Source organism: Ambystoma mexicanum, chromosome 5q, assembly GCF_040938575.1.
Source record: "Ambystoma mexicanum isolate Mex_15411 chromosome 5q, UKY_AmexF1_1, whole genome shotgun sequence".
NCBI lineage: Eukaryota > Metazoa > Chordata > Amphibia > Caudata > Ambystomatidae > Ambystoma > Ambystoma mexicanum.
In genome coordinates, this window is record NC_090933.1 from 1266645280 (window position 1) to 1266660921 (window position 15642).

Sequence of the window (15642 nt, forward strand, 5' to 3'; positions counted from 1 at the left end):
AGTGCATATATATGTGTATGCATCCACCCCGGCTTAATGTAGTGCCTAGAGGTCATTTACAGCCAGCTTGTTGGCTCGCTGTGTTTTGAAAAAGGGCAAAATGTTGATCACCTGGAGATAAGGGGCTTTTGCACAAGATCACACTGTATGTTTAAGTGCAGAAGCTGGGAATCGCATAAGGCTGTGATGATTGCCTAGTCCTTTTAGGGATAAGACGGGAGAGCACTATTCCCCTTTATAGTGAAGAGGTTATTAAGACGGGGTGGGGATGTGGCCGTGGCACCCCAGGAGGAGCTGGTGTGGGCCAATCCTTAAAGAACAAGTGTTGCCAAAGCTGACGGTTTAGGCCTTTGTGTAGGCATGTGAATGGCAAAGCTAATTAACAGTTTTGAAGTGACTGGACGTTCCCGCAAGGACAAGAATGACCATGCCAACAGCTTGGGCTTTTGTTTAAGCATGGGAACCACACACTTTGCGTATAATGCAAATACAAATAGGGTTATTTCAGGGTGCAATAAAACGTATGGGCAGGCCTCACATCATCTATGTATACTATACATAATATGTATATAAAAGGTATATCAAAATTGATATAAAACATTGTTTTGAAATGTATACAAACTTTCTATTAAAATTTTAATTACAATGTATATCAAAATTGATATAACATTGATATAAAATTGATATCAAAATGCATATAGAAATGCATATTAAAAATATATAAACATGTATATTGGAATATATACCATTTACATGCAATTTAAATAAAATGTATATCAAAATTATCTGGGGTCAATCAAATTGATATACAAATATTGGGTTTTTTATCAAATGTATATAAAATCTATACCAAAGGGGTGGGACTAAGGAAAAGGCTTAGACCAGAAATGGGGGCGTGCCACCTGTCAAATTTAACATTGCCAAACAATGCACCCTCTACAACGACTCATTCTAATTCTTGCAATTCTAGTGTAATAATATCAGGCAGAGTTGTGATGATACCAGGAAGCCCTTTTCTTCGAGTGTAGATAGGTGATCATATTGGAGAGTCTACGTGGAGAGTTCTGATAACCCCAGGAAGTGCTTGTTTCTTTCAATAGAGTTGTGACAACTTCAGAGCATCATTTATTCTTGGTATAGAGTTAGAGCAAATCCAGGAACTTCTTTGTTATGGGAGTAGCACTGCACTAGGGAGTCTGTCACTTGTTTCTGATTGTTAAGATGTGATAACACGAAGGGATCTGTGTTCATGGCTGTAGATGTCTTATACAATCAGAGAATGGAGGCTAAAGGTGTTATAATATCAGAGAACCCCTGCTGAGTGTATATAACATGATTGAAATAAACGCACAAAAAAATAAAAAAAAGATCCTACACCATCTTGGTCACCGCCTCGCCCCTCAGTATAACATCTCTCATCTGTCTTTATCCTTCTTTGGAAATGGGGTCTTTAGGAATCAGTGTAATTTGCTATCTAAACTGGGGAATGATTGCAGCAGAAGCACTGGTAGGTCAGCTCCTGTCTTTTCCTTTCTTCTGTCTTTGGGCACTGCGGCTGCACACTTTCTTCCTACTGCTGCGCTTGGGCTGAATCGGGGTCAGGTCGCTGTTGTTCTCCTTTCCATGGCACCTGTTTCGTTGCCACCGGCTGCCAGGTGTGCTTCGTGCCCTCTTCTGACTTCAGTCCTCAGCCCCCTCTGCACCCTTATATTTCGGTCATTTACAGCTTACAATGCTTGATGTTCGAGTTGGTACCTCCTAGTGTGAACAGTGAATGAGAACTCATGGTCAGAATATAAATCTTAAATACAAATAATCTACTCCACTATGCAGGAACTTTTCTTCTGTTTTTATTACCATTCAATGAGTATGTGACAAAAATTTAATTTGAGTGCAGGTTTATTTGTGAGAATTGTGTCAGTTTTTGTATTTCAAAAGTTTGTATAAACTATATGAAATAAAAAATAAAATGCTCTTCCACTTTCACGGTCCTGGCCCCATGCACTCTCATATGGGCGTGGGCCGTGTCCACCATGCTGCTTGCCTGTGGGGCACCATTTCACGATGGACACCCCGAACACAACCATTTTATTTTTTTAATATACACGCGGGGGACCCCCCTTTTGCCCCAGACCTTATTTAAGCAGAATCCTATCCCAGCCTGGGGGCTCTGCCCTCAGCGTATGGCGTCTCCTGCTCCCATTGAAAAATACTAAAACTCCAGAAAAATGGCCCGCGTAAGAGTGACAGCAGAAACATCACCCACTCCTCTTTGTATTTAACTCACATGTCCAAATGAAATGGTTAAGTGAGGCCTAGACTTACCTTGGCCAATCATATAATTGCGGTTCTCTTCCTCCATGAACTTTTCAGATAATTACTGACTTCAAAGCGGGCCAGCCTATGACCCCAGAACTCAACTTCCTGATGAAACCACATTTTGGCAAAACAAAAAGCGGTGCATAAGGGTAACCCGGACATATACCGCGTGTACACATAATCACAATGATGGTTCCTGCATGTGGACATCCGCACAAGAAACCTAAAGCATTAACACAGGCTCATCTCCAATCTGACCAACCATCTTCTGCCTCTACCTAAGGACTGATCACAGTCTACACAATTACCCAGGATGCATTGCCTCCCCATAGAGCAGACTCCCCTACAAAGCTGCCCCTCCGGTTCACCATACCTGGATGCATGGGACGCCCAAGCAGCGCAGCAGCCTCTCGCAATCCTTCTCTATGGCTCTCTGCGGGCTGAGCGGAAGTTCCTGGCCTGCGATGGGAGGAGCAAAGACATAGAAACATCATGAAATCCTGTCCATCGAGTTCACCTATACAGAAATGTCAACAATCCAAAACAGGACTGCAGGAATGCTCATAGAATTCCACACACGAAAAGGGCCTCTACCTCTGTCTAGAGGATACAGGGAGGTTAATAAGGACGACTGTATGAAGGTTCAAAAAAAGGAGTATAAGCCGGTCCTTATGCAAACCTAGGGTTCGGTTCCGAAGTAGCAGCCCTTCATCAGGGAGAAAGTCAAGTTTGAAAATACAGAGCAGTTTTCAAACAACTGAACAGTCAATTTTGATATTACAGCGTTTCCTACCTTTTTGTTTGATATAATTATGAGCAAAAAAAATTAACATGAACAATACATTGTTTCTGAAAATGCACAGGTCATTTATTTTGATTTGAACAGTTGAAAGATATGTTTATGTAGAACCAATGCTACAGCATGTGACAAGTAGATGTTTTTGATTTTGCCGGTAATATACAGCCGCAATTGCCATTCGCCGTGTACAGGGTTTGGAGGTATTACCTACAGCGGTATTCCCACAGTAAACCCCTTTGGAGAATTCACAAGATGAAGGTCTGCCTATTTTTATCTCCACCTTACAGAATTTTAAAATGCCCAGAAATGTTTCTTTAGGTTGTTTAACTATACAGAATCCCTTCTATACAGAAGAATGTAGTGCAGAAAAGGGTCGGGGATGACCCGCTTGTGACTGAAAAACATGTACTCTAGTGGTATAAACCATTATTGTATGTTATTCATTACCACAATCACGTGAATCAGGTGGAAACTGACAGGAAATAAAATTGCAAAACATATAGTGACAGATTAATACTGGCGGCAGTGGTTTTGTGGAACACCACTGGTAGTATTCCAGCAAAACCACTACCACCAGTGGGAAACCCTGAATTGGAAAGCTTTTCAGGAATACCACCCGCAGAGGTGATAACTACCACCAGTGGTATTCCTGTCCAGAAACCCAACTAACTCCTAATGACTGCCAGGATCATGAACCAGCCCTCACAGTGCCAAGCGCAGCGCTAAGTGCATATCTAGAATGTAAAATGAGACCTTAGAATCAGATTTTCACGCACCACACTAACAGTGCAACAAGCTGGTAAGCACTTTGATCTGGTGGCCTGTACAAGCTCCCCTGATTTAGGGCCTCCATCTTTCTTCTTCCCCACGATTCCCAGCCCCCACCCTGACCTGCCTCTCTCCATTCCCCCACCCCTGCCCATCCATCGCCTGATTGGCCTGCTATCCGATCACGTGACCAGAACATCCTCACTTCAGAGGCCCTCACAGGGAAGCCTTGCCCGGGCAGCTCCCATCCCCGGTTGGCCGTGTTCACTGTGTGCACCGTACATAGATGTCTTCTGCTACAGACAGGGAAGGTGGTCGGGATTGGGAGCACGGCCAGTGCTGTGCCTCCTAAATCCTGCCACTACTTATTGCTATATCACTACTTTCAATTCGTACCACTGTGTAGAAATCTCGCTGCGCTCCAAAGCTAGCAAATGTGGTGCATTTAAAGGATTGCCTAGAACAGCCAAGCATTGCATTAAATGAATTTCTGAGGGTAGCCAATGTATGCATTTAGATGAAATGCTGAGGGTAGCCAATGTATTGCATTTAGATGAATTTGAGGGTAGCCAATGTATTGCATTTAGATGAAATTGAGGGTAGCCAATGTATTGCATTTAGATGAAATTCTCAGGGTAGCCAATGTATTGCATTTAGATGAATTTGAGGGTAGCCAATGTATTGCATTTAGATTAAATTTTGAGGGTAGCCACTGTATTGCATTTAGATGAAATTCTGAGGGTAGCCAATGTATTGCATTCAGATGCATTTTTGAGAGAAGCAAATTAATTGCATTTAGATTAATTTCTAAGGGTAGGAAATGTTTTGCATTTAGATCATTTCCTAGAATAGGCATGTATTACATTTTAATTTTTGAAGGTAACCATTGTATTGCATTTAGATTTATTTGAAAGGGCAGCCAATGCATTGCACTTAGATGTATATTTGAGGGTAGCTAATGTATTGCATTTAGATGAAGTTGAGGGTAGCCAATGGCTTGCATTTAGATACATTTTGCGGGTAACCCATGTATTGCACTCAAATGATATCATAGAATAGCCACTATATTGCATCAAGACATTGTATTTCAGCACCCTTCCACAACCTGCACTACTGGAAGCCACATTGCACAACACCTCTACCATAAGAATGCAGCCATCCCCCATGATATAATTCGGTCTAGCTGCACACATAATGTTGCACTACTCTAAGACACATTGTGCAAATAATGTTGCATGCAACTCCTCTGCCATAAGAATGCAGCCATCCCTCATGATATAATTCGGTCTAGCTGCACACATAATGTTGCACTACTCTAAGACACATTGTGCAACACCTCTGCCATAAGAATGCAGCCATCCCCCATGATATAATTCGGTCTAGCTGCACACATAATGTTGCACTACTCTAAGACACATTGTGCAACTCCTCTGCCATAAGAATGCAGCCACCCCCCATGATATAATTCGGTCTAGCTGCACACATAATGTTGCACTACTCTAAGACACATTGTGCAACTCCTCTGCCATAAGAATGCAGCCATCCTTGGCCACCCCTACCAACCTTCATATTGGTTCAAATACAAACTCATTCTATACCTCTCTGACCAATTTCCCATACCTGTACTTTGGTACCCAAGGGCATTCAACCTACAGTGAGTTCGGACCATAGCAATGGTGAAAGGCGCAACACAAATGACAGATAAGGATGATGATTAAATCAAGTTGAACATAACATCAATGTGTGTTGCTTCTGCAGGTGCGCTTGCGGGTCTTAATACAATGATTCTAGTAGTCAATCTCTTAGTGTAGGCAAAACTTGAAAAGTAGAATCAATGGGTATCACTAGCGAATCAAATATTTGAATTTCAGGTGTGGCATAGCACTTGTTTCTCAGCACAACGCTTCTTCAGGGCAGTCATTGTATGTCATCTACAGAGGATGCAGAGGAACCCAAATCACAAGGAAGATATTGTATTTAGGACCCAACAGTGTAGACTCCATTAAAGTGTGACAACGCTGATGACCTCCCTACAGTACTAAGACATCCTGGCCTGCAACACAAAAGCCTCCTTACAATGCCATGGGCCCAATGACCCTGCCGGAAGTACTTAGGCACTGTTGGGAAGTTGTCCGTGCCAGGGTATAGCAGCAGGACATGACGCATGATGGATGGGAATTGTAGGGTGCTTTGCTGTTCCAGCTACCCTCTATTCCATTTGTTGGCTTTCGGCATCGCCGGTACACCAATGCGATCATTTGATCCATTGGTCAGTGAATCTGAGCCTGGGTGCACAAACCTTGGGACACCAAAGGACACAATAGGTTTGCACGGTGGTGCGGAAATGTGCATAGCACCACCACCTGTATGCCGTTGCCGTCCTAGGATCAGACGCCCTTCTATAAATGTGTGCAGCATAAGGTTGCGTACCTAGGTCGCACTTCATGAAGCCATGATTGCTGGCAGGTTCAACATTTTCTGTCTGCCGTCAACCAATCACATCCCGAGATTTGGATTTGAATTTGGGCTTATGAACTGTTCAAGACTACAATGGAAGCATGCATTTGTTGGTTTTTCTTTTAAACTGCTGGTGGGATGTGCACCACACCAGGGTAATATAGCACGTTGAGCCAGATGCCACCTGCTTGTCCAGGTTTGGTGTGAATACATCAAACAGCTTTTTGTACTACACGAGAAAACAAATTCCCAACAAGCATCTGGATGGGATTAGGTATTTTTGGGACCGCTATTATTTTGCAACTACCGAAAGCCTGCAGGCACAAAATCATAAAACATTCCGCCAAAATCTGGAGTGGGCCATGCATGTCTTCCTTAAGGTTTTTGCACTTTCGTTAGCGGGGACCAAAGTGATAAGCCTATGAAAATAGCCTTTTCCTGCAGGACTCCAACTTCACCCCAAGGGTAAATTTGTTATCGCTGTCACTATATTTATGGTGTAAAGCCTGTGACACCATAAAAAGTGTTACAAGCATTGGTAGAAGTGTACCAAAAAATGTAGTGTAACTTTGATCTCGGCGAGGGACTGGGTAGGCGGAAGCATAGTTCAACATGTGACATGGTGTTATAGTGGGGCAGGTTGACAACCAAGTGGGTAGAACGGGCGAAGGAAGCAGGCAGCAGCCCTCTATAGCTTTTCTTTTTTTTCTCTGTTGGCCAGCTAGTGGAATCATTTACATACATTTGCATACTCGCTGATCGTATCTCCACTAGTACTTCTACCTCTCAGTCGGCCAGTTAGTGGAATCATTTACATACATTTGCATACTCATACTCGCTGATAGTATCTCCACTAGTACTTCTACCTCTCAGTCGGCCACTTAGTGGAATCATTTACATACATTTGCATACTCGCTGATCGTATCTCCACTAGTACTTCTACCTCTCAGTCGGCCAGTTAGTGGAATCATTTACATACATCTGCAAACTCGCTGATCGTATCTCCACTAGTACTTCTACCTCTCAGTCGGCCAGTTAGTGGAATCATTTACATACATTTGCATACTCATACTCGCTGATCGTATCTCCACTAGTACTTCTACCTCTCAGTCGGCCACTTAGTGGAATCATTTACATACATTTGCATACTCGCTGATCGTATCTCCACTAGTACTTCTACCGCTCAGTCGGCCAGTTAGTGGAATCATTTACATACATCTGCAAACTCGCTGATCGTATCTCCACTAGTACTTCTACCGCTCAGTCGGCCAGTTAGTGGAATCATTTACATACATTTGCAAACTCGCTGATCGTATCTCCACTATTAGTTCTACCTCTCAGTCGGCCAGTTAGTGGAATCATTTACATACATTTGCATACTCGCTGATCGTATCTCCCCTAGTACTTCTACCTCTCAGTCGGCCAGTTAGTGGAATCATTTAAATACATTTGCATACTCGCTGATCGTATCTCCACTAGTAGTTCTACCTCTCAGTCGGCCAGTTAGTTGAATCATTTACATACATTTGCATACTCGCTGATCGTATCTCCACTAGTACTTCTACCTCTCAGTCGGCCAGTTAGTGGAATCATTTAAATACATTTGCATACTCGCTGATCGTATCTCCACTAGTAGTTCTACCTCTCAGTCGGCCAGTTAGTGGAATCATTTACATACATTTGCATACTCGCTGATCGTATCTCCACTAGTACTTCTACCTCTCAGTCGGCCAGTTAGTGGAATCATTTAAATACATTTGCATACTCGCTGATCGTATCTCCACTAGTAGTTCTACCTCTCAGTCGGCCAGTTAGTGGAATCATTTACATACATTTGCATACTCGCTGATCGTATCTCCCCTAGTACTTCTACCTCTCAGTCGGCCAGTTAGTGGAATCATTTAAATACATTTGCATACTCGCTGATCGTATCTCCACTAGTAGTTCTACCTCTCAGTCGGCCAGTTAGTTGAATCATTTACATACATTTGCATACTCGCTGATCGTATCTCCACTAGTACTTTTACCTCTCAGTCGGCCAGTTAGTGGAATCATTTAAATACATTTGCATACTCGCTGATCGTATCTCCACTAGTAGTTCTACCTCTCAGTCGGCCAGTTAGTGGAATCATTTACATACATTTGCATACTCGCTGATCGTATCTCCACTAGTACTTCTACCTCTCAGTCGGCCAGTTAGTGGAATCATTTAAATACATTTGCATACTCGCTGATCGTATCTCCACTAGTAGTTCTACCTCTCAGTCGGCCAGTTAGTGGAATCATTTACATACATTTGGATACTCGCTGATCGCATCTCCACTTGATACTACCTCTCAGTCGGCCAGTTAGTGGAATCAATAACATACATTTACATACTCGCTGATCGTATCTCCACTAGTAGTTCCACCTCTCAGTCGGCCAGTTAGTGGAATCATTTACATACATTTGCATACTCGCTGATCGTATTTCCACTAGTAGTTCTACCTCTCAGTCGGCCAGTTAGTGGAATCATTTACATACATTTGCATACTCGCTGATCGTATTTCCACTAGTAGTTCTACCTCTCAGTCGGCCAGTTAGTGGAATCATTTACATACATTTGCATACTCGCTGATCGTTTTTACACTAGCACTTCTACCGCTCAGTCATCCAGTTAGTGGAATCATTTACATACATTTGAATACTTGCTGATCGCATCTCCACTAATACTTCTACCAAACATCTACCTTAAGAGATTCGACAGGGTCCAGGAATGGGAAAAGGCTTGTGTTGTCATGAACGGAATTTGGTCGTTTAAACCAAATCCTGGGTCCCAAAAATGAAAGTCTTATCTCCTCCGGCCTGGCAGAGTTTTAGGGATGAATAGTCTGTGATCCTCCATAGGTTCCATCCTTGGTTTTTCCATGGGATGCTATCTTAAAGGCAACAGGAGCGGCCCTATTGGAGGCATTTGAAAAGGATGCAAAGATTTTTAAGCCGAAGTTTCTTCTGTACTGGAAGCCACAGCGGGTTCCAGCGAGCAGCTCGGACAAGATCGCGTTTCCTACGTCCAGAAACCAATCAGTCACTAATGCTCCTACAACTTCACACTCGCCCAGAGGCATCAATGGACCAATCCTATGTGGCCACCTGATATTAAAAGGGTCTTCGTGCGAATGGCATGGCCCTTAAGAAACTATACTGTCTTAGCATTTTACCTGAGATGACAACTAGGCACGTTTTCCAAAAATCAGGGAGAGATGGAGTGGGAGGAGCAATTCCTCCTTAGTGTTACCAGGCCCTCCCCCATCTTCCCCTGGCTGAGATGAAGCCAGCAAGAAGGAACCTTGGCAATGCCATTTAGGCTTCATAAATGTACGGTCAGATTTCAGTTCAGCCGCAAATGCTATAATAATTAGCATTTATATAGCGCTACGAACCCTCAGGTATCTGAGCGCTGCTTATTATTACCCATGGTGTGTGGTGCTCATTTATCGACCTCGGAAGGATGAAAGGCTGAATTTGGCCCTGCCGGGATTGGAACCTGTGTCGGCAGGCTCTGCTATACAATGATAAAGTGAACAGGTATGCTTTACCTTCACAAAGTAGAGTTCTGCAAAGGGGAATATTGTGGTAAAAAGTAGTGGAACTGTTAACAGTAAAAAATAGAAGTAGTGGGAAGTCGCTCCTTGAGTGTACGTTATGGCCCTTGAGGCATCTGGTCCCGGCTTGTGGACGCTTCTTTGAGTAATGGGCTGGGATGAGGAACAGAAGGGACGTGGTGGTAATGCATGGATTACTTCCAGGTCATCTTCATTACTCTTAGTCTTTCTCTTCCTCGTCACGTCTCCATCCCGAGGACCATCTGCCTACCCTTGGGTATGAACAGGAGTTTTGAAGGTAGGACACCATCTTTTTAGCAGGGGGGGTCGAGAATACAAGTCCTATAAGTGTGGGGACTTCCAAGGTTATCACATGGAGAGCCAGAAAGGTTTGTGGGGACTTCCAAGGTTATCCCATGGAGAGCCTCACAGATTTGTGGGGACATCCAAGGTTATCACATGGAGAGCCACAAAGGTTTGTGGGGACTTCCAAGGTTATCCCATGGAGAGCCTCACAGATTTGTGGGGATTTCCAAGGTTATCATATGGAGAGCCACAAAGGCTTGTGGGGACATCCAAGGTTATCACATGGAGAGCCACAAGGGTTCGTGGGGACATCCAAGGTATCACATGGGGAGCCACAAGGGTTTGTGGGGACTTCCAAGGTTATCCCATGGAGAGCCTCACAGATTTGTGGGGACTTCCAAGGTTATCATATGGAGAGCCACAAAGGCTTGTGGGGACATCCAAGGTTATCACATGGAGAGCCACAAGGGTTTGTGGGGACAGCCAAGGTTATCACATGGAGAGCCACAAGGGTTTGTGGGGATTTCCAAGGTTATCCCATGGAGAGCCTCACAGATGTGTCGGGATTTCCAAGGTTATCACATGGAGAGCCACAAAGGTTTGTGGGGACTTCCAAGGTTATCCCATGGAGAGCCTCACCTATTTGTGGGGACTTCCAAGGTTATCCTATGGAGAGCCACAAAGGTTTGTCTGATCTAACACTGGCCATCTTGCGGCTGATCCTTGACCCCTATGCCCGTACGTGCAGGCATCATTTGCAAAAGAACAGCCATGCAGAAACAGAAGAAAACCAAGAGGAGATGGTGCACTCTGTCCCCATCCGGATATGGGCTACAAAATGACACTTGCATGTTTTTGTTTGGTGTTAGGGAGCACTGAATGAATCAAGCACGGGGTCCTACCTTCTCAATCCTTCAGATGTCTCCACCCCCTTCCCTGCTTTGCGTCCCCCTACCTGGGCCAAAGTCAATGAACCGCGGACCTCCAAGGTTCAGATGGAGAAACTTCAATTGGTGGCGGTGGTGTGGTGGGGGGATGGAGCAGTGTCAATGTTCCAAATGAAATGGTCTGGAGCCAGGCAATAAACACAAGATCAGATAGACTACAATCTAATCTGGACACAGCTGGCAGCAAGTGCCTCGCTCTCTCTGCGGGGGACCAAGGTCAGTGGTGGTGTGGGAGTGGGGTTGACGATGACTGCCAGGCACATCTTTGCAAACATCTTTGCCTTGCTGCTTGCCGGTGCCAACCAGCCCCTCCTGTCGCTCCCCATCCCTATGAGTATTTTACCGGCAGATGTGTCTATCCTAGGGTGGCACATGGTGGGACTTGGTGGCACTGGTTACAAAGACCAAGAATTTTCCCATAATCACCTGATCGGCAGGAATCCAACTCGTTCCAGGCTCCACAGACATCAGCGTCCTTCAGCCTCTGTGAAGCGGGAGGCACTGCTACTGTATGGGCTGAGGTGAGCAGTAGAGTGGAGATGGGGTGGCAAGGAATGGCTGGGCTTGTCTTGTCCTGATGCCTCTGTTGCTCACCTGCCCCCAGGCTCCCACTACTGACTTTCGAAGCCGCAGCGCGCTTGGCCAGCTGCAAGAAAGGAAATATGTCAAGAAACAAAAGCGCTGTGATCCTGCCAACACCACCGCACTTGGGGGCGGATGCTCAGGGTGTATATGCCAAGAAGAAAGAGCGTGAAAGGTGCATATTTATACATAGTCGCCATTGCCCCCGGCATGGAGTAAAATGACAAGCTCTGCATACCATGGTCCCCATTGTCTGCAGGGCCTCATCATTGAGACACATGAAATCAACTCCACAGCCTCCATTCTAACCTACCCTTTACAGAACCAATGCTTTATAAGATGGGCACAGTCTTGCGTAAACCGCCTGATGCTCCCCCTATAGGTGCAAATAGAGACTGCACTTTATACGCCGTTTTTATCCAAACAGTAGAAGGTTGCTACTAAGGCCCAGTGTTGGGGAGAGGTCAACTCGCTGCCAACCATGGAGGCAGTCCAGCCTAAACATACATGTAAAGGGATTTGCTGATTCGGGCTCTGCTGTCTGAAGGTTTGAGAAAGACCACTAGCTGCAACACCCAGACGGATTGGTATGATTTGACCGTGGCATAATTGTTCGTGACGGATTTGTCCGTAGTCAATTTTGCCGCAAATCCATCCCCACCTCCCTCTCCCCACTTATCTTTCACCGTCCGTTTTGCATCTGACCCTGCAGCGTCAGTTCGATCCCTGCAACGTGGGTCAGAACTTACGCTGCAAGGTCCCTTACTCTGTTTTTTGTTGTTGTTTTTTTTTAAAAAGTCCCCCGCAGGACCCATTCCCACTATAGTGAGCAAGGGGAGCGGGGGACACCCCCGCTACCCCTGTTCCCCTTATTCACTATAATGGAACTGTACAGCCCATTTCACCGAGTTTTTGGTTGTACGATCATTTCGTACAGCCTAAAGTCTATCAAATGGGCCATACGGTTAAAAAAAAACAGTCACATTGGCCAATACCACCCAGACAGCATGCCCACATATCTGCATGAAAGAGCACATGTAAAAGGGCATGTGAACGCTGGTCTCTACAACTGTTTCATCAGCGTCCTCCTGTGGGCGATTGGATGTAATGCAGGCTGTACTCAAAGATACAGTAGGGCAGGGGATTGCAACATCCGCCTCCCAGGTTTGTTCAACTCCCAGGAGCTCTCAGCATTGACTTTGCTGGTGAGGGCTGTTGAGAGTTGTAGTCCAACATATCTGGAGGGCCAAAACGTGCAGCACCATGCAGTAGGGGGAAGCTAAACTGCTATCTGCCACAACACCATTGTCCCAGTGGTGAGGATCAACTGGTGCAGTCCCCATTCTGGCCCACCTATATCCAAAGGCACCAATCAAAGCCAGATACTCTCTTTCTCTCTCTCTTGTGACAGAATATTTCTACTCTCATGCAAAGATACAAACCAGTGGTTGTTTCAAATCAGGTGGACGCCCATCGAACACGTAAACAGGTTTGATGCCGTTTTCCAGTAGAGTAACCGTTCGGTAAAACAGCCCCTGCAAGACGCTGGTGAGAGAGAACAAGAGTACATGATTAATCAGTGGGTAAACAGCCCTTGAAAGAGACTGCTAGAGTACAGTGCAGGTAAACAGACCTACAACACTTGCCCCTTGTTCTTGCCCATCCACTCTGCCCACCAGCAGCCCTCATAGGTGCTAGGGACCCCACCCGTCATCACATCTGCCCACAGACTTCCAGTGCTTTTGTTTGCACTTCGTGGTGATTGCATTGTGGGAAATTCTTGAATTGTTTAATTTTTCCAGCTCCATCGTATTTGTAGTCACTACTGCATTGGAGTACAGCTAGGAGTGAGATGTAGTGTGAGGAGGGACACTCAACATATGGGTGTTGTTTGGTATTTACTCCCCCACTCCACTCATTGGCGGCCCATGGCCATGCTAAACCCCAACTGCCCACAGCAGTAGCAGAGGCAGCTTTTGGTGCCAGGGGGGCAGCTAATAGGGTGCCAGAAGAAAGCTAGGAGGTGCACTGTGCACAAGGCAGAAACAAGGGGGGGCAGCTCCCCCCTTTCCATTCCCTGGCTCTGCCACAGGCCCACAGCCATTCCCTTAAAACAACTTACTTTGTGCTGTATCAAGTCTGCAAGTGTTATTTTAAAGTAGTCTTCTGAACGTTAATGGCACAATGGCAGATGTAAATCTGCTACTGGTGAAATAAAAATGTCTTAATCAAGTGTGCCTTTAGCCGCTTGATTAATAAGCAGTATCTGCATCCTTGCAACTGTTCTTTGAACAGAAGCCTTAGGGAAGATGTTATTCTTGTAACGTCCTTTCCATACTTTTCTATGGGACCCCCATTCTTTGTGCTTTGTTTTTGATCCTGTCCTGGCATTTTCCAAGGGAAGTAAAGCCTTCAGCTTCCCTTTCCTTGCCTTTTGCTCATTTGTTACAGGGAAACGGATGAGTCCTTCAGAGTATCAGAACTGGGAACTGTGATGAATCGAGGTAACTCGTCACTTCTCCCGATGGTGGAGCCCCGCCCCTGTGAGGCTAGGGAGATGAGCCCGCTGTGCAACACCCTCCCTAGGAGTCGAGGCAAGTGGGAACTCACCAGGAGAGGCTCCCCCTTTGAGAACAAGTACTCCTGTTCCCGTGACAAACTCCCTCAGGCCCTTCACGTGATGGCTTATATGGACTTGTATAATACACCAGAGTGTTATCAGCTTCATGAAGATAAAGTGAACCAATATCATCAGCAAGAAGAAACTGAGGATATCCCTTTAACCCCTTTATTGCTGAGGGTTTTGCTCCCAGTGCTGAGTCCTTTTTTGGACATTTTGGTATGTCAGCATTTAATCCCGTGTGACTTTTTTGTTACAAGTGATATCCCGAGCTAATCTGCACCCTTTTCTTCCCACATGTAGACGGTCATAACGCCACCAAGGATTTGCTGTAGAGGGTGTGAGAAAATAACAAAAAAGTGACAGAATGTTTTATTTTTTCAGAAAATGCCAATAAAATGATGTACAAAGAAGCCTGTTTTCTTTTCCTGTAAGGGCTTGGAACAAATGGTTTGCTGTTCCGGATTAGCCATTTTCCAGGCTTTCATGAACAACTTGAGTGGAAACAAAAAAACTTCTTCATAAGGTTACCATCAGTTTTGTGAGAGCTAGGCGATTTTTCCCTTTTATTACTAGGCCATGCTTGGACGGAATGGAAGAGGAGGGTAGAAAAGCTCAATGGGAACACAGAAAGGCATACATTTCTGACAAGTAGACACAATTCCAAGTTCAGGAAGGGGTCATTTGCACAGGTCAGGCATCAACCATGCACCTAAAATTCCTATAGTTTGGGAAAAAATTGGAAAAGTGACAGAAAAGAAAAGTATGTGCTGGACATGTTTGGACTTGTAAGGTAAATGCTTCTGTGAATATTTAGAAAAGCAATGCTCTGCTACATTCCTCCGACTCTTCTAGTTTGGAAATCACACATTTTTCATATTGTTTTACAAAACAACCAATACCACGAGCCTGCAAAAAAGCCATGGTACACAGGATTGTTATGCTGACAGCCTAAACAGACGTACTTAGCATTTGAAAATAAGGGAAACGTATGGGGTGATAAATGGCAAGCATACATTTTTTGAAAGGGCACAGGCAGCCCTTTTGAAGGATAGGTGACTTGGGCAGGTTGTAAAAAGCGTCCAGTGCCTAAAGCAGCGACTAAATGTAGGTCACATTTGGGAAATGAAAGGGTTGTATAACAAAGTGCAGTAGGAAATGTATGAAAATGTTATCAAAACAAGAGAAAACAACAAATGTCCTACCTTCCCACATTTCCACAGGTTTCCCGATAAAAATGGTTCCTCACAATTGTGGGTG

The 15642-nt window shown here is 44.8% G+C and overlaps 1 protein-coding gene across 2 annotated transcripts in view; it reads right to left on the reverse strand.

Annotated features, from left to right (window-relative positions):
• LOC138498008 (probable flap endonuclease 1 homolog) overlaps positions 1–15642 on the reverse strand; it is a 240901-nt gene that overhangs the window by 153837 nt on the left and 71422 nt on the right. For both annotated transcript variants that reach the window (XM_069621790.1, XM_069621789.1), the window contains exons 3-5: positions 13205–13307; positions 11607–11826; positions 2693–2778 (exon numbers count right to left, since the gene is read on the reverse strand). In XM_069621790.1, the coding sequence (XP_069477891.1) occupies positions 2693–2778; positions 11607–11826; positions 13205–13307 (409 nt within the window). The remainder of the gene's footprint in view (positions 1–2692; positions 2779–11606; positions 11827–13204; positions 13308–15642) is intronic.